Source organism: Diabrotica undecimpunctata, chromosome 5, assembly GCF_040954645.1.
Source record: "Diabrotica undecimpunctata isolate CICGRU chromosome 5, icDiaUnde3, whole genome shotgun sequence".
Classification (NCBI taxonomy): Eukaryota; Metazoa; Arthropoda; class Insecta; order Coleoptera; family Chrysomelidae; genus Diabrotica; species Diabrotica undecimpunctata.
This window is the reverse complement of record NC_092807.1, coordinates 160,859,142-160,887,049: the sequence shown is the minus strand read 5'-3', so window position 1 is coordinate 160,887,049 and position 27,908 is coordinate 160,859,142. Positions and strand designations below refer to the sequence as shown.

Below are 27,908 nucleotides of genomic sequence, written 5' to 3'. Positions count from 1 at the left end.
AAAAATCAAATGAGCCGTATAAACACTACAGTAAAATGAAATAAATGGTCAATTACACAAATCACCCTGTTAATTAATAAAGAAGAGGAGTTGACATTTTTTAGTGGCCACATGATACGCTCCCTGAGGGACTCTACATATGGTAGAAGTATGTAAAGTTCCTCATGACTCACCCTGTATTAAAAAGAAATGTCTCAAAAATACTTACCGTACCTATGCAGAATTGTAAATTTATTAGAACATTGGCTTCCAAGAAATCATTAAAAGTAAATTAATTCCACTTTTAATCTTCAGATAATGATATATTCCAGTTAAGGTTTCGAATCCAGGTCAAAATAGATTAAAAACCTTTTACATATCATATTTTTTTTATTAAACAAACATAACATTCACGATTGTAATAAATATTTGATTTTTTGAATTAAATACAAATCACAAAATATATTTATAAAGTACAATACTATTTCTTATTTATGTTTTAATATCAAATCTGTGCGCCTTTACGTTCTGTGATATATTTCAAAAATAAATGTCTTTTTTACATGGCATAATAGGTCAATTAAGTTAGATTTTTACATAACAGGGCTGTATAGATGGGTCTGACAGTTAAAATGACAAAAAGATTATCATCTATGGATTCATCAATTTTTAGTATTATTAACAATATTCAAAAATAGCGATTTTGTTATTAATTTTGCAATAACTTTTTTGTTTATTATCCGATTTTAATTTAGCATATTTCATATTGTCTATCTTTTTTTCTACCAAAGTTGTCCATCAACTTTAAATCTCTAAATAGAGAGGTTTTTAAGTTATGAGCAAAATAATGAGTTTGACGTTTTGATTGTATATTTAAATATATTTCCACTAAAAAATTGATGAATCCCTAAATCAGAGTCTTTTTGTATTATCTCATACTACGCATTTCAACTGTCAAACGTATTTATGACTAACTTGATTGGTCTATAAATCGATATCAATAAAAACAGAATAATATTAAATTTTAAGTATATCTAGCATAAATATAAATAACTTTACATTAGAGATTCAAGTAAAATATTTTATCCATATAAAACATGATTTGTTGTTTCCAATTTAGTAGAATTCATTCGTGCATCTAGACACATAAAGAGGCATGCAACCTGCGTATACCTCAAAAGAGAGTAAAAGCGAGAGGAAACGTGCTGCTAAATGGAGTATTCAGATATGTATAATGTTACCATTGTTACTATGTTGCAGAAAGAAATAAGACAAAGGGTGAAGGAAGGAAAAATCAAAGGGACTTTAGTGAGAATTAATTGGATCCAACAAAGTGACTCTAGGAAAAGAAGAATGAAGAACAGGAACGAAGGAAAACTAGAAATAACAAAAAACTATCCCTTAAATGGTATCGTCATTTTTGTACTCATAACTGGTATTGTTGGGTCAATTCTGATCCGACATTTCATTCAAGTATAAAAAAAATAACTAAATCAAATTGAAGTTTTTATGTATCCTATTATTATATCATTATGAAAGAATATTTTGTATATAAAGAGCTGCCTGCAAAAGTTTAACAAAAACATGTAGTGCATGTGTAGTATGCAAAAATAAAAAAGCAGTATATTTTGTACCTAAAAATGTACAGGTTCATGAGAATACCCTAAAACTAAAAAAATAATTATTTAAAAAAATTGTTCTCTTGCAAAATCTGCAAGGGCATTTTGAGACATACTATTTTTTAAAGCAATTTGAACATGCAGTAATTGTGTACTGTGATTTTTACAAACATAATCTCCACATGTGTTACAAACAGTTTGGTGTTTATTGTCTTTGCTTGATTGGACAAATGTAACATTTGCGCCGTTTTCTAGAAGGTTTGTGTTACTGCTTTGTGGTCAATTTTGGCTCTTCTGTCGGTGTAACTAATTCATCAAGTTTAAGAACTTTACGAATTATCATCGGAATTTTTCTAGAAAGCCTCGTTAGAGTTAGGTGGCGTTCCATATGTGCATTAATCATTGATATTCCCAAAGAAATTACAAATTGTCTTCGTGTCATGTCACTGTCGGTATTAGTTTAAAAAAGAAAAAAAAACGAATTTACAGAGGCAATATTTATAATAGCTTGGCCACATCGCACATGGACCTTGTTCTTCTTGTTCTTCTACCAGTATTATATGTAGAGCATTTCTGATCCAGACTATCTACCACTGATTTAGTGAAATTGTAAAAACGCATTATATCAGGTTTTTTTATAATGTCATCTATATATTGTCACCATAATGCATTGAGGACAGAAGAAGTACATACTTATTTTGATAATAATAAAATGCATATTTTTTATTCCTTATTATATATGATGGAATATTTCTTTTGTTTTTACGTACCGGTCCAACATAGGTTAGTTTTTGTGCAAGCAATTGATCTACCAGTTCAATTGAGGTAAACCAGGGAATTGGGTATTTTCCTTTTACCTGTATAAATAAAGGCATTTAACAAATAATGAGTCTTGGCATTACAGACACATATCACTTTTAGACTATATTTGTTAGGTTTACTTTTTATATAAACGCGTAAGAAACAACGACCTCTAAAACCAACGAGAATCTCATAGTTAAACAGTCTCCTGGTATATACCACCTTTTACATTTTTATATAAACTTATAAAAAATTTAGTCATTAAGTCTCTCATTCCTCGTAGCTGCGCTGTCAAACCGTAAAACAGCTAACAGAAATAAAAATCCTTACAGTGACATCGTAGCACGAAATACGTCCCGTCACATGCCGTCACTTGCAAATAGTCCTTCAGCATCCTTATGATTCAAATTAAAGACGGACGTGACATATAAAAATCCAAAGAGTGCTTTTATTACTAAAAAGTTTGTATGCTCAAAAGAAGACCCAGTGATCCATACTATTATATGAACATGACAAATCGCTAATTTTTTCTTTGTGCATACCACAATTATATTTATAATAGCATCATTGATTAAAACACAAATTTCCACAAATTATACAGCGTTTCTTCGGCACAGTCTTTTACAGCAGACTAAACCAGGAATATGTATTACAATGTTATGACTTCATGTTTTGCCAGTAGTTGGTGGATTTTTTTGACCATTTGTATCTATTTTTGCCATAAACGTACCTGAATAATTATTGAAAACCTTCACTACCTTCATCATCACTACTTACTGAAAGTACAGGACTCTGATCGCTGATTTCTCGAATAATCACTGTTGAAGGTCCTGAATCATCAATCTTCATTTGTTATTCGGTCTACCCAACTTATTTTTAATATTCTTCGGTAGATCTACATCTCGAATGCTTCAAGTCGATCGCTCACCTCTTTCTTTAAGGCCCAGGCTTGCACCCCATACAGCAGCACCGAAAACACATATGAACGTAATATTCTTATTTTGAGTTACAAACTAAGGTCTCTACTGCATAATACTTTTCTCATCTTATTAAATGTTGCTTTAGATTGTCCAATTCTCATTTTTATTTTTTCTGTACACTCGTTATTTTCATTAATAATTGTACCAAGATATCTGTATTTTTTTACTTTTTTTTATTGGAACCCCTCTTATGTTATAAAATGTCTTGTTGTGTTTTGGAAATTGTCATAAATTTTGTTTTATTAGCATTAAGCGTTAGTCCGCTTTTCTCACTAGCATTTACTACATTATCTAAAAGTGTCTGCAGATCTTGTATATTCTCTGCAATTAGTATAGTATCATCGGCATATCTGATATTGTTGATGGGTCTGCCGTTGACTTTTATTCCAATTGTTACATTTTCGAGTGATTTTTTAATTATTTCTTTCGAATATAGATTGAACAATAAGGGGGAGAGTATGCAACCTTGCCTTACGCCTCTTTTTATCTCTACTTCTTCCGAAAGTACTTTGCCTACTCTAACTTATGCTGTTTGGTTAAAGTAGAGATGAGTTATTATTCTTAAGTCTTTTTTGCCAATGTGTTTATCTTTAAATAACCGTATAAGACGATTGTGTCGGACCTTATCAAACGCCTTATTGTAATCAATAAAACAAACATAGAGTGATTGGTTTACATCCATACATCTTTGCATGAGAACGTTAAATCCAAATAATGCCTCTCGTGTACCCATGGCATTCCTAAATCCAAATTGGGTTTTAGTGATGTCTTGTTCCACTTTTCTGAAAATTCTTAAATGGATAATTTTTAAGAATATTTTTAGTGTGTGATTCATTATTCCCTGGAATATTGCTTTCACAAACAATATCATATTTTGGGTCACTGTCATGATCACTGTCTATGATTGAGGAGTCACTAATATCACCATAATCATCGTTTAAAAAAATTGCTTATGCCTGTTCACTTGTAATGCGTTTTCCATCAAAAACAATTAAATTTATGGTCGTAAAAATATATGAGTATCTGGTATCGTCGGGTCAGAGAATGGACCCTAGACCTACTAAGAGTATATTTATCGACTGGTATTTCACACCTTGATGCAAGTGCATAATTTTGGAGAACTCCTAAAAGATGCCGTTATCTGGCGCTTGTGCGAACAAAGTACGAAAAGAAATTTATCCGGTTGGGTCCAAAATGACCCGTTAGTACCAATTAAGGGAAGAGTAAATGATGAACAAAAATAGCAATGGATAAGTAAACAAGTACAATAAATAATAATGGACAGGAAAGTGAAATGCAAAAAAACAAGGAGAATAGAAAAGAAATATGGAAGCTGGGAACCTGGAATATCAGAAGTATACAAGGCAGAGAAAAAGAACTGGAGATAAAGTTTAAAGAAACAGGGCTAGATATACTAATAATAGAAAAACAACTGAAACTAAGAAAAAAGGACAAGGAATGGTAACAACAGAAAATGATTATATATTTATATATAGTGGAATAAAAGAAAATTAGAGAGCAGCGGCAAGGGTAGGATGCATAGTGCACTCCAGATCAGTTAGCCAATTAGCTAATTAGGGGAGCATGGTCAGAGAGAATACTATGAGTTGATATGAAAGAAAAAAGCAAGAATTTAGAAACAATAATATTTGTATATGGCCCAAACGATGACGAATCGGATTACAATAAGGATAAATTCTGGGAAGAATTTGCATTGGTCACAGAACAAGCAAAACGGAATAATATTTACCTAGTAAGTGACTTCAATAGCAGAATGGGCGCAAATAACCAGGAATATAAAAAGGTATTAGGAAAATATGGAGAAACAGAAATATAAGACTGCTAGAGTGCTTTATAATGCACAATTTAGTAATAACTAATACATTTTACATACCCAAGGAGAAGTTAAAAGTAGAGAAGATAAATCAATAATTGATTACATGTTAGTAGTTAGGCTCTGCAGTCTTGTCATTTTCCTCCTCTGTCTGATCTTGTTTTTCGAGTTTTATGATCAGTAGAGTGTTTGGATATGTTTTTCTTAGTCAAGATGATAAACTAGGGATGCTCTTTGAACACGAACATGTTTCTAGATGGGTAAAAACTGAATATATGCTTATATTGGTTGATTAATTTAAAGGCTCATTCCGGTTAGCCTTTAATCATTGGTACTTTTTGGTATTTTGAACAAATATAGATGTTCGAAATATAGCTGGCAGTGGCAGTATTGGCACATTACTGGAATGCATTTAGGTATCTATGTGTTAACCTAGTGTGTTCTAGTCAGTCTTCTAGGTACTATTGTTTTTTGTTTCTGCACATCCAATAATGTTCAATGTGGTTGTATTTTTTCAAATTTAAATGGCAGTATAGTTCAGTTAGTTTGCCTAAAGTTGAGTGTGAAACGTTTAACTGTGGATAATTGGCAGTTTGAGTACTTTCACTATCAGTCGTTGAATATAAGGTTAAATTTGCTGCGAGATCAGCTATTTCATTGCTTAAAATTCCTATATGGAAGAGTACCAAGATAATTGTAAAAAAACTTATTGAAAGGTCAATAAATGGATTGCTTTATGGGTAGCTTGATAAATTGCAATAATAATATTACTTTCGAAAAAGATAACACTGTCAGCCTGTCCCTCTCTTGACATTCAGGTATACCTTAAATAATAAATTTCGCAACAAGGTGAGTCTACTTTATCCAGTTCGGACTTATATCAGATGTAATCTGTCAAAAATGATACAGAATGATAGATACAGAGTGATACAGAAATTATGGAACAAATGCAAAATGTGGAAATGAATGTTGATGAAGATAATGAAGAAGAAGAAGAAGACGGCGTTGATTGTCCTAGAATTCAAGAAGCAATGAGAGCTGCTGAGACCATATCCAGATTTTATCAGTTCAGGGATGCATCCAAAATTACCAAAGAAGCAGCTTAGATTATTAAGGATATTACAGAAAATATCCTTAATAATATCTTTATAATAGCTTTATTTTTCGGAAAGGGTTGTGCAGAAGAAAATAACTGACTTTTTTAGCATTAGAGAACTTTTTCATAAAAAATGTAAGTTTCATATACATTATATGTTTTATTTCTTATTTTTTTTACCCTAAATGTAGCTCTAATTATAAATAATGCTGAAATAAAATTTTGCCTCTTTAAAATTTTATTTGTTTCTACCTTTTTTATAACGTCACTCTGATAAAGCTCCATTTCTTTACTGGACCCTTTAATCTGGCCCCTCTGGCCCAGAGTAGCCTGGGCATCAGAAACGCCAAATACTAGATCCTTATGGGTCTAGCTCGTATGATAGGGGTAATTAAATGAATCCATTTCAGAAGGCCTAAGTATCTGAAGGGCTCACAAATGGGCCCTGCCCCTATCTACCATAACCATAACAATAACAGACCTACGATTACGTATGCAGCAAATGTGCTGAATGCTGAATCACAACAGGATTTATGTCGACTGCCCCAACCGACTCTATGTAGGGTATACTAGACCTTCCTCTATTACAAATATAAATGGAAAAAAAAAGACAAAGGAAGGAGCATACAGAAGGCGAATAAGACGCCAGAAGCAGGGCGAAAGGGTACTGGGATTAAATTTGGAGAGGCTCTCTAAATAATAATCATTTAAAGTTGGAAACGGTACCAGATGCAATGCAACCTAAATTTAATTTCGACAAACTGGTTATCCTCGTTTTTTCAGGACATAACCTATGGGAGACGATTCACATTAAACAGGTATAACCAAAATTAAGATAGAGGTAATGGATTTTAATAAGAACTATGAGTCATGCCGATACAGTACACAAGTTTACCTGTTATTTACAAGGTCATAGCTCTTGTCAAAATTCATTACCTTTAGTCTTATCTATAATATCCAATCTCGAGATAGGAATGAAACATGAACAAGAAGAACAACCTTATAGGATAATTTTGTGATATTTTCTCCAGATATTTTAACACTAGAAAGTCGGAGAAGCCAATTTGGCCCCTGATGCGATTTGCAGTTATTGTAGTTCTTTTATTTGACACAATAATAATATCATATTTTATGACTTTTAATATTTTGATACAAAGTCTTATTTAACGCAAAAAAATATTGTTTACTAAATTTATTAAATGGATTTTCTAACAAACCTACCATAGAAGTCTGAAGGGGCCAAACTGGCCCTGTATTAATTATTATCGTTTTCTCGGAAATTTGAAGATTTCTTTTAACTTTCTGTCGGATAGATAAAATTATGTTTATGTACGTTTATTCCTAGAAGGTATTTTGTTACATACTGTTTGTTCCTTGAAAGTATTTTGTTTATTGAGAGGTTTATTAGGTTCTTCTGACTTTCGTTTCTAGAATATTAAAACATTCGTTCAATTGTGAAAATTCAAGACGACTGTAAAGATGTCTCGTTGTGGACTATCAGAGCTTGAACTTCTTGAAAAAATACAAAAAATACAAGAAGATGTTTCGGGAGGTGAATCTGAATTTGCAGAAAATAATGAGTCAGACGATGAACAATACGTACCACCACAAAATAATGATTCAAGTGACTCTGATGCTACAGAGCAGTTAGAAAGTTTTATTGTACAAGACTCACCAATTTATGTAAACACTGCTTCTACAACTCGACAGCACGAGTCAGCTAATTTTATCGTGAATCCAAGTGCATCTAAGCCAAGTCACAAGAGAAAAAGAGGTCAACAAGGAAAAACTATTTCAATCGGAGACACCGAAAAATCGAAAGACGGAACAACGTGGAAAGTTATTGATTCTGGATCAGTACCTGGTAAGATTATGATTTTTAGTATCTTCATATTCATTGAATGTTTGCTCATTACAGGACGCCGCGCTCAGCACAACATTTATCGAGAGGAATCAGGTCCTACGTCGTATGCAAAAAGGAACGTGAGGAACAATTGTGTGGTACGTGCTTGGCATCTAATAATCAACGACAGCATGTTACGTCATATAAAAGAATGCACTATTGCGAAGCACATCGATGTTTGAAAAATGACACATGGACTATAACTTTGGAAGAACTGGAGGCTGCCCTTGCTATTATGTACGCAAGAGGAGTCTACGGCGCCAAAAATTTCCCAACCAACAGCTTGTGGTCAACAGTATGGGGTCCTCAGTTTTTTAGGCAAACTATGCCACGAGACAGATTCAAGGATATTATAAAATATCTCAGATTTGACATAAAGCAAACGAGATCTGAACGATTGAAAACCGACAAATGTGCTCTAGCCGCTGCGGTTTGGAATGGATTTATAGAAAATAGTGGTGCATGTTACAAACCGGGAATAAACCTTACTATGGACGAACAACTACTACCTTCTAAAGCCAGGTGCCCGTTCACACAGTACATATCAAATAAGCCGGATAAGTTTGGCATAAATTTTGGCTTTTGACATGCGTGAAATCAAAATATATTGTAAATGGTTACCCTTATACTGGCACTGATCATCTACGCAAGAAAGATACAAGTATTGGTGAACATGTTATTTTGTGGTTAATGGAAAATCAACTGGGAAAGGGCAAAAATGTTACGACAGATAACTACTTCACATCGTTGAAATTGGCCAAGGCATTGCAAAAAAAATCAACAAGTCTTGTGGGTACTTTGAATTGCAACAGAAAGGAAGTTCCTCTAAGCGTAAAGAGTAAAAATGGAGAAATATATGTTACCCATATATTCCAGAGCGACGAAAAGATAACACTTACTGCATACCAAGGAAAGAGTTACAAAAATGTGCTTTTGTTGAGCTCATTACATCAATCAGTGAATGTTGCTGTCGATGGAAAAAAACTTCCTTAAACAGTAAGTTTTTATAATAAAACAAAATACGGGGTTGATGTAGTATACCAAATGGCGCGTCTTTATACTACAAAAGTTGCTTCAAGACGATGGCCAATGCACGTGTTTTATAACATTCTTGACTTAGGAGCAATAAATGCATGGATTATTTATAAAGAAGTTACTGGAAGTAAAATCAGTCGTCGTAAGTTTATTCTTCAGCTGTGTGAAGAATTAGGGGCTCCATACCTTGCCCCCCGAAATCTGGTACTATACCCAGCACCACCGGATTTACCAACCACCAGCACTGTTACTAGCCAAAAAAGAAAAAAATGTCAGTTAAAAATGTTTTGTAAAGGAAATCATACTTCCAATGAGTGCCACGGCTGTAACAAGGCAATGTGTGGCAAATGCCAAAAACTGCAAACTGTATGGTGTTCCAAATGTTTAAAATGAAACTAAAAAATTAAATCAAATTCTATCGTCAAGAGTTTATATAATTTCTTAAAACTGTTTATTTTTATTTTTTGTTTATTCCCAAATAAATAGTTAATTCTAAACTTGGTTTTTATTGATTTAGGAACTTGGGGCCAAAATGATCCCTTCGGGCTTTCTAGGTAGGTATGCTAAGCCCGACTTTCTAGTGTTAATAGATTTTAACCAAAATGTGTATTTGAATATATTTTTGTAATCTCGCCTTTACTTTGTACTAATTTTAATAACTATTTTTAATATATTCCATATACAAAATGTTGAATAAATTCCTTATACAACAAATATCGCAGTTGATAATTTATTGGTTACATTTTTAAAGTTAGTAGTTGCATTTATGTTGGAATAAATTGGCGAAGATAGAAAACTAAATGCCAATTTGTAATTTAAGAAGTATAGTTTAACGTGCCTAAGATTTATTGATTTATTCTCTTTGTAAATTAGGGAGATATATCAAACATTAGGTACATAATATAGTAAACGAAAATAACTGAAATCTTTTTATATGGATAAAATTTGTTTATAATAAATTTTATACGTTTAATAAATCGTAATATAGAGTAATAACTTTAAAATAGAAATAGCTTTAATTCAACATCAGATAAATAGATTAATATATAATAATATTAGCTAATATTTTTTCCATTTAATTGAATTCGGAAATTTCAGTTGTTTAATTAACACCGTCTACCAATTTACAAAATCACTAGCTACAGATGACTAATAATGTAAATGCTAATCAGACTTTTCATGGATTTTTTCGAAGCGCACTTTCCATTTGTCTTTGACACTGGTTAGTGACCACTAGGAAGTCTTTTGCTTCTTCTTCGGTTCTCGGCGTCTATCGGCTGGTTCGTTGTTCATGAGGAGCTTGAGGTCCTTGTAGTCCAGCTGCAAGTACCATCGAATAACTGTCAATCGGCCCAAATGCGTCGAGAGGCCGGAGCCCAGTAATTTAATGTAGGTCTGAAGGTGTCATTTTTGAATTTAGATCGATAATAAAATGTGTATTTTAGATTAAAAAGAGTTTAAGCTTTTAAACTAAGTGAATAAATTATGTTTACATACCAAATCAATATCAATAAATTCCAAATATACAATGAATCTAAATGCATGTTGCAAGTAAAAGATAAGCATAAAGTACATACAAAAAACGACTGAAAAAGTCGAAAATATTCCCAGTATCAGACAAACAGCCTATTTGTGAAAAAATTCTTCGCATAGGTCGGATTTTATTTTTAATTTGAATTTTTCTTATGATTAAGATATGTACAGCATCGATCTAGTCTAGGCGGGATCTGTTTTGGATTGGACATTTTCCATAGGCAGCTATTTTTTTGCTGGAATCCCTTCAGGATGTGCCCAAAATCGATAATCACGATATGCGCCAGTCGCAAACCCTGTGCTAAATTTTTTATTTAACAAAATCTGAAAAAAATTTAAAATTTCTCATTTTTTTGCTCCTATTTTCGTTTATAATTTAGAAAATATTGATCCTAGAGAAAAAATTATAACAAGTTAAAAGTTTCGTTATTAAATTTTACACAATATTTCGTTAGCTAGAAATTGAAAATTTAATGTTTTTTGTTGAAAAAATAGCAATAATTGGAAAAAAAGTACAAAAAAATGAAGTTAATCCTTTAAATGTTTTCGACTTTCTAAACTTAACATACAAGCTCCATATTGCGCCTAGAAAAACCTTTTAATATGTTTAAAACGTGTGCTAAATTTTGTTAAGATCGGTCAGATAGGTTTTGCATAATAATTTTGCAACCCAGCCTACTGAAAAAAAATCGCAAATTGTCAAATTTATAGTAGGCCCTAAATAAGGCCCTCAGATAGTTGCAAATTTTTTTACACATAAAAGAAGGCGCAAACTTTCAAACGCTTTTTGTAAAATTTAAATCGGTTCACTAGGAGAGCCTAAAAATTTTTTTAAAGTTTTAAGCATTTTTTAGGCTTATAAAAAAATTGAATAACTTTACGAGCTTTAAACATATCAATTTCAAAATTTATACACTTAAAGAACATTAAAAGACGCTTCTTTAAAAAATTGCTAGAGGTTAGCCCTTTTTTGGGTGATAGAGGGCTCGTTTTTAAACAAATACCCTCGTCTTGTCAAGTACTTTTTAAATGAAAAGTTTTACGTAATGCGCTTTATGGCAACATCCATAAAAAAGACAAATAAAAAACCGTTTTCGCGTAAAATGTTTCTCGGAATGCACGAGTGGTGGTGGTGGGGGACATTCACTCGAAATATGGATCGGCGAGTTCAAAATCATAGCGCGAGCTAAAAATTGCATTATCTCGGCTTCTTGTTAACCAATTTTGCTCTTTTTTTTGAGTTGATGTCTCGGACGACAAGGATTTCAAATATCATATTTTTAAATACCATTTTTAATCGCACAATTGGGAAATTTTCAATAAACAATTGTATGTTAAACAAGTAATTGCATTTTTTCTTCATGCATTTTTTTTTGAGCTTGCAATTTATAAATTGAAGTAAATTGTTACTTTTAGTAAACAAATATGTATTTATAAATTGTTAATAAATTTTTTTCATAAATAAACTTTATTTTGACTCAATCTTCAATTTTTTTTTAAACTCTTTTTCTTTTTTTGGAAGGACAAGAATCTTCAGGTCTGACCTTGACCTTCAATATCTCGGCAACCAGTAAGCCGAATGTATCGTTTTTTTTTTAAAGAAGCGTCTTTTAATGTTCTTTAAGTGTATAAATTTTGAAATTGATATGTTTAAAGCTCGTAAAGTTATTCAATTTGTTTATAAGCCTAAAAAATGTTTAAAACTTTAAAAAATGTTCTAGGCTCTTCTACTAAACCGATTTGAATTTTACAAAAAGCGTTTCAAAGTTTGAGCCTTCTTTTATATGTAAAAAAATTTGCAACTATCTGAGGGCCTTATTTAGGGCCTACTATAAATTTGAAAATTTGCGATTTTTTTCCAGTAGGCTGGATTGCAAAATTATTATGCAAAACCTATCCGACCGTTCTTAACAAAATTTAGCACACGTTTTAAACATATTAAAAAGTTTTTCTAGGCGGAATATGGAGCTTGTAAGTCAAGTTTAGAAAGTCGAAAACATTTAAAGGATTAACTTCGTTTTTTTGTACTTTTTTTTCCAATTATTGCTATTTTTTCAACAATAAACATTAAATTTTAAATTTCTAGCTAACGAAATATTGTTTAAAATTGAATAACGAACGTTTTATTTTCTCATAATTTTTTCTCTAGGATCAATATTTTCCGAATTATAAACGAAAATAGGAGCAAAAAAATGAGAAATTTTCAATTGTTTTCAGATTTTGTTAAATAAAAAACTTAGCACAGGGTTTGCAACTGGCGCATATCGAGATTATCGATATTGGGCACATCCTGAAGGGATTTCAGCAAAAAAATAGCTTCCTATGGAAAATCTCCATTATGGTCTGAATTTCTACAGATCCCGCCTAGTCTAATCACCTTTAAATACTGACGTCAAAAATATCTTTTTTAAATGGAATGTCCCGTATATTTTTATATTTATAAAAACAGAACTTGTATTTAAATAAACTGATATCAGTTTCAATAAGTTTTTATAAAGTAGTAAAGTAAATGTTTGCAAAAAGTACTTTCGCTAGTCACAGTCCGGCTGGATAACAGTGTCCAGATGCAGCACTACTTTGAGGTGAAAATTTAAAGAGTTTTATGAACTTTGACTATGAGACAGAATTTATAGGCAACAACGAGAAATAATAATAATAGCTCGTGAACTGAAAAAAATTAATAACGATATTGCTGCGCTGAGTGAAACCAGAAAAGCAGAAGAAGGTCACCATAAAGATCATGGCGGTGACTATGCTTTCTTTTGGAAGGGAAAAGCAAAAAATAAAACCCAAATACACGGCTTAAGCTTTGTTATAAAAAACGAGCTCATCGACTATCTTTAAATTCCTTCTGGAATAAATTAAATGCTTATGACACTCCGCCTTAAGCTGGTAAATAAACAATGAGCAACCGTAGTTAGTACATACGCATGCACTTTATATTTAGACGTACGACGAGAAGAAAGAATGCCTTTAATCTCAACTGGACAGACTTCTTCACAAGCAGACAAACTCATTATATTGGAAGATTTCAATCTGTCGTTTGGACAGGTAGCATCAGCATAGAAGGTATAGGTAACATAAACTCTAAGGAAACTCTCTTGCTTTTATTTCTCTTTTTTTTAGAGAAACGAATTAAAAACATTTTAGAACCATACACTGACACATGATTGATTGTGATTGTTTGCACTAGAGATCAGTGTCTTCTTCTTCTTCAAGTGCCATCTTCGTTCCGAAGGTTGGCGATAATCAGGGCTATACGTATTTTCGAAACTGCTGACCGAAACAATTCGTTGCTGCTACAGCTATACCATTCCCGTAGATTCTTTAGCCAGGAGTTTCGTCTTCTTCCTATGGACCTTTTTCCTGCTATTTTCCCTTGCATAATTATTCGAAGCAGGTCATATCTTTCGCCTCTTGTAATGTGTCCCAAGTATTGCAGTTTTCGTTTTTTGATCGTAAATATGACTTCCTTTTCTTTATTCATTCTTCTCAAGACCTCGACATTTGTGACTCTCTCGGTCCATGATATTCTCAGGATTCTGCGATACATCCACAGTTCAAATGCCTCTAATTTTTTGGTATCAATCTTTTTCAACGTCCATGACTCCATTCCGTAGAACAGCACAGAAAGTACGTAACATCTCATCAGGCGAAGTTTCATTTCAAGGCTCAAATCTCTTCCGCAGAACACTCTCTTCATTTTAGTGAATATGGATCTGGCTTTTTCTATTCTTATTTTGATTTCTGCTGAGCTATCGTTGTCTTCATTTATAAAAGTGCCTAAATATTTGTATTTGCTAACTCGATCGATAATTTCATTGTGTAAATATAAATTTTGGACATTTTGTGTTGATTTCGATATTACCATAAATTTAGTTTTCTTTATGTTCAAAGATAGTCCATATTCTTCGCTGCAGTCTGCTATCTTATTCACCAATGTCTGTAGCTCTTCAAGTGTTTCTGCGATCAGAAAGGTGTCGTCGGCAAATCTCAGATTGTTTAATCTAACACCATTTATTTTAATACCTACGGATTGCTCAGAGAGTGTTCTATTCATTACGTCTTCGGAATAGAGATTAAACAGGGTTGGTGACAGTATACACCCTTGTCTCACACCTCGCTTTATTTCGATTTCTTCAGTGGTATTATTCTCTACTCTCACTACTGCTTTCTGATTGTAGTACATATTTGCTATTAGTCGGATGTCTCTTTTATCTAAATTCTTTTCTGTCAGGAGTCTGATTAGGTGATCATGCCGCACTTTATCAAAGGCCTTGTTGTAATCTATGAAACACATGAATACATCTTAATTTATGTCAAGACATCTTTGAGACATAACGTTCAGTGCAAACAACGCCTCTCTTGTTCCAAGTCCATTTCGGAATCCAAACTGGGTATTATTGATGTCCATTTCCAGTTTTCTGTGTACTCTAGAGTGTATAATTTTCAGAAATATTTTCAGTACATGGCTCATCAGACTGATTGTACGGTAATCACTGCATTGTTTGGCATTTATCTTTTTTGGTATAGTAACAAAGGTGGATAAAAGCCATTCTTGTGGTATTTTTCCTGATGTATAAATGCTATTGAAAAGTTTAACTAAAATGTGAATCGAGTCTTTTTCTATTAGTTTAAGGATTTCCGTTGGTATTTCATCTGGACCTGGGGCTTTACCATTTTTCATTCTTTTTAGTGCGTACATTACTTCTTCTTCCGTTATTTCTGGACCTTCGTCTCCTTGTATGTTACTTAGCTCAGATTGTTGTCTATCATCTGCAAAGAGTTCTTCAATATAGTTTTTCCATGTCTTCAACTGTTCTTCTAGTTCTGTTATTATGTTTCCGTTGACATTATACAGGGTATTTGGCTGCTTACGTTTTTGTGTCTACCGTAATACTAACAAGTGCTTTAACCAGTACGGATCAGTGTTGGACTGACTACCGACTAGTGCGGTATATCATGGCTTTTCACATCTTCATGATAAGACGTAATCGTCTTTTTAATTGGTAAGAAAATAAGTAAGAAATAAACTAACACTGCTGGACTTACGCACAACGAAAGGTTGACAACATTGAAGGAAATACTGACTGCCAAGCTCATCGATATATATCTTGACGATATTAAGGAGCATTGGTCAAAGTTTAAGTCAGCAATACTCTCACCTGCTAAAGAAGCTGTTGGATATATTAAAAGAAAACACAGGAATAATTAAATGAAAATGATAAAGCTATTCAGAAACATAGATAACAAAAGTAAATTGTGCATCGCTTGGCAAAACGACCCCAATTCAGTTGCATAATATCAATACTACATAAGAGCTGAAGCGAATGTACAGAAGCAAAATCAGCAAAGTAAAACGAATGCAGTAATGCGAAATCAAATTCAGGAGAGAATACCGGATCTGGGCGAAAGTAACCACACCAGGATATCTAGGACTCAATCTTGGAGGACATAACTCTATATTTTAGGCAGAGATTGATTTAATCTTGCAGTGTGCAATAGAAATCAATAAGAGCACACATAGTCAAGCAGCCCTCAGGGCTGCTAAGGTCTAAGATAGTCTTTAGGCTAGTGTTGGAAGTCCGAGAACAGTGTCACACTAATATGGGTACTAAGACATCGAGGAATATATGGCAATACAAGAGATGATGAACTTGCTAAAACAGAATTAGATAAAATATTTCGGTCCATGGCCGACCTTAGAGGAACCAAAAGCACTATCCGCAATCAGATATATTGGATCCGAACATTACATAACTCCCATTTGATAAGTATACCTGGTCAAGTATATAGCAAAATATATATTGGCTATACACATGCGAATAGGGGTGAATTTCTGAAGAAAACAAGCAAGAACCAGGTCAGGATCATACCAGGCTGGAAATGTGCCAGTCAAGGGATTTTGATGCCAAAACTAAATCTAATGATAAAACAATGAGAACTTGTTTTCTTTCTCATGTGATGTACTTTTACTATGTGTCTACACTTTAAAGCCTTTAACTGAATAAGTTGAGGAGAGGAGTGTTTCTCCCAAGTTGGTAATTCAGAAGTATATCTATATTTTTTAATTTATTAATTTCCATAAATTTTAATAAAGCTAAAGGCCTTTATTTTGAACGTTGAGAAATTGGTCGTTAAAAGAATGATTCAAAAGAGTGGAAAGACTAAAAACCATTAGATAAAAAGACCAGTACCTTTTCTTCGATTACATATACAGGCAAGATATCAACACATAAAAAAACAATAATAAGAGCTTTCAAAACAAAATGATTAGGAACAACAAGAGCCAAAAGAAAATGCACTTAAACAGTGCGGTATACAAACTTACACGTGGTGACTGCCCAAAAACTTACATCGGTCAAACTGGTAGAACTTTGAACAAACGTATAACACAACACGAAAGGGGATTTTAATAATCGAAAAACAGAAAAACAGATTCTACGTACGCACTTCACATTATCGATAATAATCATTCTGTTAACAACCAATTTTAATTTCTCCCCATTTAAAGAAAGGCTTTAGGCTATCTTTATTATATTCTGTAGAAATAAATAAATTGAACGATCAACTTAAAATAAACAACTCTCTCCTGCTCAAATTATTCAATTATCAACTATAAAGTGTACACATAGTAAAAATACATCCCTTGAGTAAGGCACTTTGCCGAAACAGCTGTAGTAGAAATCAATTGTAACAAATTTTGTGAAAGTGTAGAAAAAAAGGTTTACAATTAACTTCCGTCAAGTAACGATTGAATCCATCACCTATCTAAAACTAAAAATCGACAGTTAACCCGAAGCAGTCAACCATACCTTGCATACTAACATAAGCACTAGATAGCAGATGACAAACACATGTTGAAGATTACCAAGTGACTCCAAAAATTTATGGTACCGATCCAGTGGATCTCTACTATCTTGTCCAGAATTCTGCAATAGGTATCATAAATAGATATCAAGATTAGGAAGTCAATTGGCGGCAATACATCATTGGTGAATGATCGCAGAAAACGCAACATCATTGGTGTATAAGAGAAAGCTTCCAAAATAAATAAGACATATTTTGAATTAAGAGGATTATTATATGGAAAGTGGACTAATTTATGTAGTTCTTAAAAAAGAGTCCAAAAATAAAGGTCAGTGCATTGTGTTTTTGAATGCAACTTTTTGGATTTATTTTAAACTTATCATTTATTTTCTAGTTACTTTTCACTCATCAATTGTGGTTTACATCCTCAAAGTATTTGTGATATTTGTATATACTGCTATCGACAAACAATGTTCCAAGGTAAAAGATAACTAAATGGAATTGAATGATGCAGTAAAAACCAGGAAAATATTTTTTGATTAGTGTATTAAAATATTTTATAAAATAATAATAAACAATATTCCTTGCAACAAACATTTACAAAATATTAAGTATGTTTTGGTGCATATGATCATTTAGAAGTAACCATTACCGAATATATAAACCTTTAAACCATTTTAATAAAAAATCAACAACTTAAAATAAATTTATTTAACATAATTTTTAAATGTTACAGTAATGCATGTAGATTTTATTGGTCATTGTAACTTTTGGAAGCAGGCAGTGGAGTAATATCCCATACTTTTCATAATACAGGACGGCATAGTCCGTCATTTCGCTCATCGATTTATTTTTCTGATCGTGTTAAGTGAATGGACCGAAAACTAGGCCCAGGCTCTCGTTTGGTATGCATTAACCTTTCATGCTGAGATTTTTACGAGATAGTTATTAGGACTTGTCTTGGCAGGACTATCTCTATCTGCCTTGAATTCAGGCCATTCTGACAGCAGAGTTAGTTTCAAGCTAGTTCTGGAATGCAAAGGGACCCTAGCTATAACTATGTACAAACAAGTTGAACAATTTGGTATGGGTACCGGAATACTTAGGTGTAAATTAAATAGGTGTAGACGGTAATGAACAGCTGGGGTCTTTGAAACTCGGGTCTCGTCGTCACTGCCTCCACTGGAAGAGTGCCAGACTGGAACCTGTGATTGGAGTAATATTTAGTATTGACAGGGATAGTATTAAGAAGCTTCTTACTCGAAAGTTTCAGAGCTACTGAAGAACTTGTGAAAGTGTGAGATAGACTAGATTTTATGTAGCAGAGTCTTTTAAAAGTCTCACAACTTTACTCCTCCTATTTAATCCTTAATCGTAGAATATTCTCTTTGGCGGTCACCATATTTACTGTTCACGACGAAAGAATCTACTTCGATTAATAGATAACTTAAAGTGCCATCTATGTGAGAAGGAGGAGAAAATATCCTCTGATGTCCTTTGAAGGTAGCCAGCACAGATTTACCGAAGGTGACAAAACCTTGTATTGGCATTCATTCAGCCGAGATAAGTGAAAGAGATATTCTTGTGACATTTTATTGGGCCATGAGTATATTAAGGAACTAGATAGCTTGGACAGCAGGTATACATTCAGACATTAGGCTTTTGATGATCGTAGTGGATAACAAACGGCTAGGAATAACGTTGCTCCCGAACTTGCCGACGACCAGGTCATTGCAGGCTCAGTCCGGGGATATGGCACTACCTTCTTTAAGAGATAAGAATTTGTGAAACAAAGCCGTATGATTTCAGATAAAAGAACTAAGAACTTGAGAAGACAATAATAGGTACAACAGGTTAATGACAATAACAAGGTAAATAAATAAACTTGTTACAGAATAATACAAATAGGGATATGAACTTGAGAAGACAATAATAGGTACAACAGGTTAATGACAATAACAAGGTAAATAAATAAACTTGTTACAGAATAATACAAATAGGGATATGAATAATAGTCTTATGTCAAAAATGGATATTATGAGCATTAAGGTAATTACATAGATCATCATGTTTGACGAGTAGGTTATCTAAAATATACAAGCAGTTCTGCTACCAGCAATATACGCAACTTGATAAAAGCTTTTATTAATTTAAACAGTGGATTTTTGTAAAACGCATTTCTTCACTCTATACAGTCGACTCTCGTTAATTCGAAACTCGAGAGACTCTTAAAATATTACGAATAATTGAGTGTTTGAAATATCAAATGATTCGAAATTTGTGAAAAAAAAAAAATAAACTTCGAATTATTAAGTGTTGATCAATGATTATTTATTAACTGCTATTCTATGACAATGACAAAAGTTTAGAAGTACATTCGTGTACATACATGTATGTATTCATAATGGGCATTAATTAATCTTTTTTTTAAGAAAAAAAGTGCCTGAAATGCTTTTTCATCTCTTTCGTTTTGTATTCACAAGGTTTGTAAGGTATCGACTGAGACAATCTGACAACAAAGTCAGAAAAATTCACACCGCTAATGTCAACTAATGGTTCTATTGCTGGTTCTTCATCATTCATAAGTATTGGAAGATTTTCCCGATCTTCTTGTAAGAAACCGGATTTTTTTAAGCAGTTGAGAATTGTTAGGAGTGTTATACCTCTCCATGTCTTGTCAATCAGTAAAATAGCTGTCAGAACCGTGATATTTTCAGTTAGCTTTGTCGAGAGATTCTTAAACGAGCTTAACAATTTCTTTGCGATAGAATGTCTTAAAATTATGGATGATCCCTTGGTCCAATGGTTGCAATTTGGAAGTTGTATTTGGCGGAAAGAAGTAAAGTTCCACGTTTTAAAATGTAGGAGGACTGTTGTGGACAGTGCAATGGTCAAAATAGTAAAATTTTTTGCTTTTGCGTTTTCATGTCCCCATTAACTGTTAAAAGCCAATTGTTAAAAAGTTCTGTTGTTATCCAAGTCTTTTTGTTAGCTCTATAATCCATAGGAAACGATTTCACACCTTCAGTGTGAATATCTTCCTTCTACCTTCAAAATATCGCAATTTCACTAAAGGTGTAAGTTTTTCTGATCCGTCCATATTTACTGCAAGTAAAACTGTTAACCTCTATTTGCAATGTTTTCCCCCATGACATTTTTCATCTTTAAAAGTAAGCGTCTTGTCCGGTAAATATTTGAAAAATAGGCCAGTTTCATCAGTATTAAAAATGTCTCGGACATCATAGTTTTCAATCAAGGTCTTCAATTTATCGTGCCAATCTAAGCAAACTGCATCATCAACACTTCCACTTTTCCAACAAATAGTTCAGGAAATGAAGCTCGAAAAAAGTTAAAACCTCGCAATTTTTTCGTCCTGCATGGATTGAGTTAAAATTTTAACAGAAGGTAGGTGATAGCCTAAGGATCAAAATTTATATCGAACCGAAGTGCGCTGAAGGGTTTTAGGGGTGAAAACTACCCCTAATTGTTAAAAATTATAAAATAACATATTAAACCTGAATATGGGTAAGATTTGGTTTAAATTAGTTAAATAATGATTATTTTATACTTTTGAATAGAGTTCCATCATATTTCAACACTTAAAAAGCAACCCCTGTTAGAGATTAATGTAAAAAAATTACTAATTCTAAAAAAATGATTTCGCCTTGGATCGATTTGGATAAAAATTTGGATTTAAGCTCAACTCACCCTCTGCTTTATAGTTTATGTCATGCCGATGAACCCTAATTGTTCTTAGGGGTGAAAACTACCCCTAATTTTCAAAAATTGTTAAATAACATTACAAATCTTAAGATGAGTGAAATTTGGTTTGGATTAGTTAAATAGTGATTTTTTTATACTTTAAAATACAATTTTATAAATTTTCAACCCTTAAAAATCAATTGTTATGAGTGCTATAGGTGAAAACAATTTTTTGCCAAAATTTTGCAACTTTTCAACTTTTGAAAATCACCCTTTACAACATTGCAGTTTTTATGAACTAAGTTAATAGATATAAATTGAAAAAAGTAGAATTAAATACAAAAAAATTTATCAACATAAAAAGGCACCATATATTCTTATACATTTACATAAATAGTTGAAAATATTTACATTTATAGGTAAAACAATTATTATAATATTAATTTTATTCGTCATCAATTACATCTTCATCGTGATCTATGTCATCCTCATCTTCTTCAATTATTGGTGGACTATTATTGCACCCTTCACCTGAGCACCCAGAACAAGTAGAGTTACAGTATAAACCAACTTTTCTGCACCCACATGAAACGCCGCATCCTTTTTTGCATTGGCAAAAAATAATTTTCAAAAGCCTTTCAAATATGAGTAGATATTTTATTCTGTTGTATGGGATTTCAAAATAAGAACGCTTAAAATTTCGAATGTATAACGCCCCACTACCTAATACATATACCGGTTTTGTAGATTATTATGCTCCGAAATGTACTGTACTATACTAATGGAATTTTCCGGAAAAAAAATTAATTGGTTTTTTTAACGTATTTCCTTCATTTTTAACTATAGAGTGTTTCTATAAAAACGATTTTGTACAGGTTTTTAAGAGCTACAAGGATCTGTGAATTAAATCTTTTTGGAACCCTTGGTTTTTAAATGGGGTGAGTTTAAAGGGCTCGAAAAAGATGGTGCTTGATCGTAAATCGATGCTTTAAACGGCTATATCTCGCCAAATATTCATTGTACAACAAATCTAAATAAAGAAAAAATTTTAGTCATTAAATAAGCTACAATTTAGTACATTTTTATTTTTTTCATATATTCAGTATTTTCGGGGATATTTAAAAAAAGAAGGGTAAAAAATATGAAATTGTAAATCGTTTCTCGCTTTAAGCTGTACTTTTTCTAAAACTAAGCATTTTAAATGGGTCAAACTTCTTGGACGTATTAACAAGACATGTACAAAGAGAATTGCAGAAGGGTGAAGATCGATTTTAATTATGGGGGTAGTTAGGGGGTTGTTTTCATCGATTTTTTCGTAAAAAAATGAGGTATTGACCTTATTTTCATCATAACTCACTCATTTTTGAGCTAGAGTCTTTTTTATGATAGGTCTATTTATTCTCTTTAAAAAAGGTTTTATGAGTTTTCTTCCAAAAATGCATCATTTTCCCGATATTTGACTTTGAATCTTTCAAATTTGGCATTTGAAGAAAACCGCTGAACATTGATAGGCCGTATTTCGGTTCCTATTATATAGCAAAAACATTTTAAAAAATGAATTGTATTTGTCTTTTTAAAAGCTACAAATTTGTTTTCTACAATTTTTTGATAAAATGCACCATTTTCGAGATATTCGCGAAAAATCGATTAAAAACGTCGATTTTTTCGTCTAAAAGTTGTTACTTTCAATCGCGAATAACTTGAAAAATATCAGTTTTACAAAAAAAAATGTATGGAACATTTTTTGTTTAGAATCACTTTTTTAATCGAAACCTGTAGTTAAAACGTAAAAAAAAATTTTCACCCCCGAGATGGGGTGGCAACCACCCCCAAGGCTTTGGCGCACTTTGGTTCGATATAGATTTTGATCCTTAGGCTATTACCTACCTTCTGTTAAAATTTCAAGGAATCCACGCAGGACGAAAAAATTGCGAGGTGAAATGCTTCATTTCCTGGACTAAAACTTTTTAAACACAACTACATTTCTCTTTTTGAAATTTTTAAGCCACCCTTCACTTGCCGCAAAGTTTTTGATGCTTAGAGTAGAGGCGAACTGTTTTGCTTTTTCTTTCAACAAGTTTCCGCTAATAGACACTTTTTGTCCTCTACACTGTCTTAGCCAAATAACCAGACTTTCTTCCAGACGAGGAAATTCACGTTTAGTAGTTCTTCCCGTACTCCAGCAGTTTGAGCAACATTACTTTTCTCCTCACCTTCCTCTACTTTTTGGATTAACTTCTTCTTTTCAGCAATCGTCAAACATTTATACTTTCTAGGGCTCATGACTAACAAGATTTTAATCTGTATACCAAAGAGTAACAGTAACTAATAATTAAACAAACCAATTCGTGAGAAGTGTGTAGTCAAATTAATCATAACAACAACAAAGGTGCATTGATACAAGTTTGAACTGTACTTTCCGTCTCTTTCTCTCTGCAACTTTAAAACGCCGATGAGTTCGAAATAACGCGTCGTTTTGTTATATAGCAATGATTTTTTCGTTCGAATTACCAAGTGCACAAAAATGTGTTAATTTAGTTCGAAATATAAAGAGATTTTGTAGGGTACTCGTGATAACTTTAAATTATAGAGAGATTCGAATTACCGCAGGTTTGAATTAACGCGAGTCGGCTGTATTTAAAAAACTTTATTTGACATTTTTCACTTTACTTGTAAAAGATTTTATTTTGAAGTAAAACACTACATGTAAAAACCGTAACATTTAAAAATAAAAAAGTATTTGTTTTGAAAGCAAATCTAGCTGTCAATTAATAAAAGAATTGCATAAATTACTACAACAATACCTAATTTACCATGCAGTTTTATCATACCTTGTGCTAAAATGAAGTTTAACCATATCCCAATACAGTTAATATTGTTAGACCGTCTTCCATATGACACCAGCAGACCTAAATTAATTGCAACCGAAAAAACACCACAAATATGTTAAGAAACTACTTATTTTAATATTATTTGCACAAAAATAAAGAAATAACATGAATATCCATGTTTTACCTATATTTTAGAAAATTAAACATTTATAAGTACGTTTGCCATAAATAAATAGCAAACATTTTTTTGTTATTTAACTTTAACAATAATATCAAACTCTAAATTTAATTAAAATATGCGTAAAATAAAATATCAATTTTGTAACGTTATAAAGTCACATATTTGTTATTTTTCTTTTAATAATTATTTTATTTTAATTTCTTTTGATTTTATTCATTTATTGACATTGTCTTTCATTTTACTATTTTTATTTCAAAAATAGTTGGCCTCAATTCTTCAATCAACTAAATATCCTATTTAATCCTTATTTTTTCTAAGGTTCTTGAACTCCCAAGTGGAGCATAGAGCTTTAGTGAAAACGCGCCACCGGGTTCTATTTTGCGCTAAGGCCTTCACCTCATTCCAAGACTTTCCTTGACCTCTTATCTCGTCCATGATGAATCTTCTCCAAGTTTGTACTGGGTGATCACTTTTTCTTCTTCCTTGGGGATTCCACCCTAGGGCAATCTTTGCAATACTGGAACTATTTTTTGAGTGTATGACCAATCCAACTCCACTTTCTGGACTTTATTTGATGGTCTACCCTTTTTTGTTCGGTCAGGTGTAGTATATCTTCGTTTCTGATGATGTTAGGCCAGAAAATACGAACAAGTCGTCGTAGACATTTATTAATAAAGACCTGCAGTTTATCTGTAAGGGTTTTTGTTACTTTCCAGGTTTTACATTTGTAGGGTAGAACAGACATGACATTCGTCTGGAATATGCGGAACTTTGTCCTTGTAGTATACTCGTCAGATCTCCAAACAGGGTTGAGCATGTTGAATGCTTGTTGAGCTTTTCGTATCCTCATAGGAATATCGTCCTCTGTACCTCCGCTTTCTGTTATGACACTTCCAAGATACGTAAAGTTTTTCACATTTTCAATCTGCTTGTTGTTGATAGTAAATAGCTTGTTGTTCCTTGAATTTACTCTCATGGATTTGGTTTTACTAATATTGATTTTCAAACCTACTTTTTTGGCTTCAGTGAAAAATGTTTCCAATTGATTAGCCACATCTTGGAACCTTTGTCCTAACAGGCAGATATCGTTGGTGTATTCCAAATCGCATAGGCGTGTGATTAACGTCCATTGTATCCCTCTTGTGTCGGAGTCTAGTTTAGAGAGAACATAGTCTACTGCTATGTTAAAAAGAAACGGAGAAAACACGCATCCCTGTCTGACTTCAGTAAGTATGTCAAATTCGTCGCTGTTGACTCCATTGTGTGTCACGCTGCATTTGACCTCAGTGTACAGTGACTTTATAATGGAAATTATTTTATGCGGGATGTTTCTTAGCTCTAAAATTTTCCATAAAGCAGCACGAGATAAGCTGTCAAAGGCACGCTCGAAGTCAACAAAAACCATGTATAGGGGTGTGTTCCATTTAACCGATTGTTCCATTATTACCCTCACAGTATTAATGTGGTCTATGCAGGAGACAATAATTATAGCCAGAATGATTGCCAATATTCGGAACGAATAGGCACTGAAAGAAGAAGAATGCAGGAGGATTCTGATCTAAAGCCTGCTTGACCAGCTCGAAATGCAATCTTGTTTGTTAATCTTTTAAGAGTGATGGTCGTGAAGATTTTATTTGTATGTCTTTTTTTTATATGGCTTCGGCAGTTTGCCATACAGACAGTTATTTGTATGTCACATACATGGAACATATAAATTTTTATACCTTTATTCAATAGTCAGTATATCAGTTGGTAACTCTGCTCCGTCATGTCACTTTTCTGGCATTGCCACAATTCTGTGGTGGCATATTTTTTTAAATATCGTTTATCTATAAAAAGGCATGCTTAGATTGAAAATTCATTTATTATATTAAATTTTCTCTGTGGTAAGTTATATTCGATATTTAACCAATACCCAATGTCTTTCTATGATTTCAAATTTTATTTCATTTTTTATACATCCATCCATAACATGTTTCTTTTAAACTTTTAATTCGTCCAATATGCAGTAAGTATTTTTATTATAATTTAATTAATTTGTTTAATAATAATTATATCCGTTTTATCCTTACCAATTTGCTATTTTTTATTTAATATTTTTTATATTTACTTAATAGTTTTAATTTTTTAGTTAAATACATTGTATCAATATTTATGACAAGACTAGATCATTTGTTGATTGTTCAATCAACTTTCTTTATATTTCAAGTTTTCGAATTCTCCCTATGTAACTAGTTCATTGTCTACAAATCTCAGCGTATACATAGTATTTTTGTTGAGCGGCAATCACATTATCGTACTACCAGTTAGTCCATTAGTTGGCGTAAAGCTGTTCCTAATGAAATTTTATTACCTTATCTTGGTATTTGAGTCAACATTTAATATTCTAATTCTATCTATAGTGATCTATCTCTGACATATATTCCTAGGAAGTGAAAGAGGAATGTGTGGTCTTCATACCAAAACCAGGTAGGATGAACTACACTCTACCCAAGGCTTTCCGACCAATTAGTCTAACATCCTTTCTGTTGAAAACGATGGAAAGGCTATACGAGAGGTACATAAGGGATGAAGTTCTGGTCCATAATCCACTTCACCCAAATTAGCATGCATATACTTCCGGAAGATCTACTGATTCTGCACTGCATCAAGTAGTTCAAGAATTGAAAGATCACTGGACAATAAAGAATCCACCTAGGTATATTCATAGACATTGAGGGAGCGTTTGATAAAACCACATTCCCAACCATCACCCAACAGCTCAGTGTCAGGAATGTTCCCCTCGCCGTAAGTGAATGGATATTTAGTACGCTTTCTAATCGAGCAATAAGCATAAATGTAGAAGACGCATTAGGCTAATGCTTACTTACGGAGTTATTGCTTGGGTAACAAAAGTGCTACAGGCAACAGCGATTAACAAACTAAACCATATTCAGCGGATGGCTTACATAACTATAATAGGTATCATGAAAACAACACTAACTACTGTAATGGAGTCGGTCATTGGCATCACGCCTCTAGACATATATGTTACAGAGCTGGCGCTGGTAACAATGATGCAACTGCGCACAGTTGGTGCAAACCTTGATGTAGGAATGAGATATTTAAGAACTCGTTTTTGGCGATGAGAGCTGGATGCACTACCTCTGCTACAGGCAGACTGCGACTCAATTAAGCTAAAGTTTGTCTTTGACAAACACTACAGAATCGAAACAGGACAGTATAGGGAGAAAAACGGGGCAAATGCATATTCATGGCTCCAAAATGGAGGAAGGCTCAGTTTTCGGGATATACTCAAGATCACTGAATCTAATAATAAAGTGGGATATGAGCAAAAATGGACTAGCTAGCAACAGAAATGGACTTCTGGGGAAGAGCAGCAGGCAAATCAAATAGAGATCGGATACCAAATTAGAGAATACGAGAAATGATGGGAGTCAAGCATACAATAGTTGATGACATAAAAACAAAACAGTTAATATGGTACGACCATGTACAGAGAATGCCAGATGACAGGATTCCGAAACAGATTTTGACGTGGACACCACAAGGAAGAAGAAAAAGAGGAAGGCCGAGAAGAAGCTGGAGAGAAGGAATTAAAAAA

The 27,908-nt window shown here is 32.9% G+C and overlaps 1 protein-coding gene across 8 annotated transcripts in view; it reads right to left on the bottom strand.

Annotated features, from left to right (window-relative positions):
• Positions 1–170: 170 nt before the first annotated feature.
• The window catches only part of Mctp (multiple C2 domain and transmembrane region protein), a 204,383-nt gene continuing 176,645 nt past the window's right edge, over positions 171–27,908 (bottom strand). For 7 of the 8 annotated variants that reach the window (XM_072533100.1, XM_072533099.1, XM_072533095.1 and 4 more), the window contains one exon: positions 171–10,642. In XM_072533100.1, the coding sequence (XP_072389201.1) occupies positions 10,481–10,642 (162 nt within the window). In that variant the 3' untranslated portion in view covers positions 171–10,480. The remainder of the gene's footprint in view (positions 10,643–27,908) is intronic. The other variant, XM_072533097.1, reaches the window with a different exon arrangement.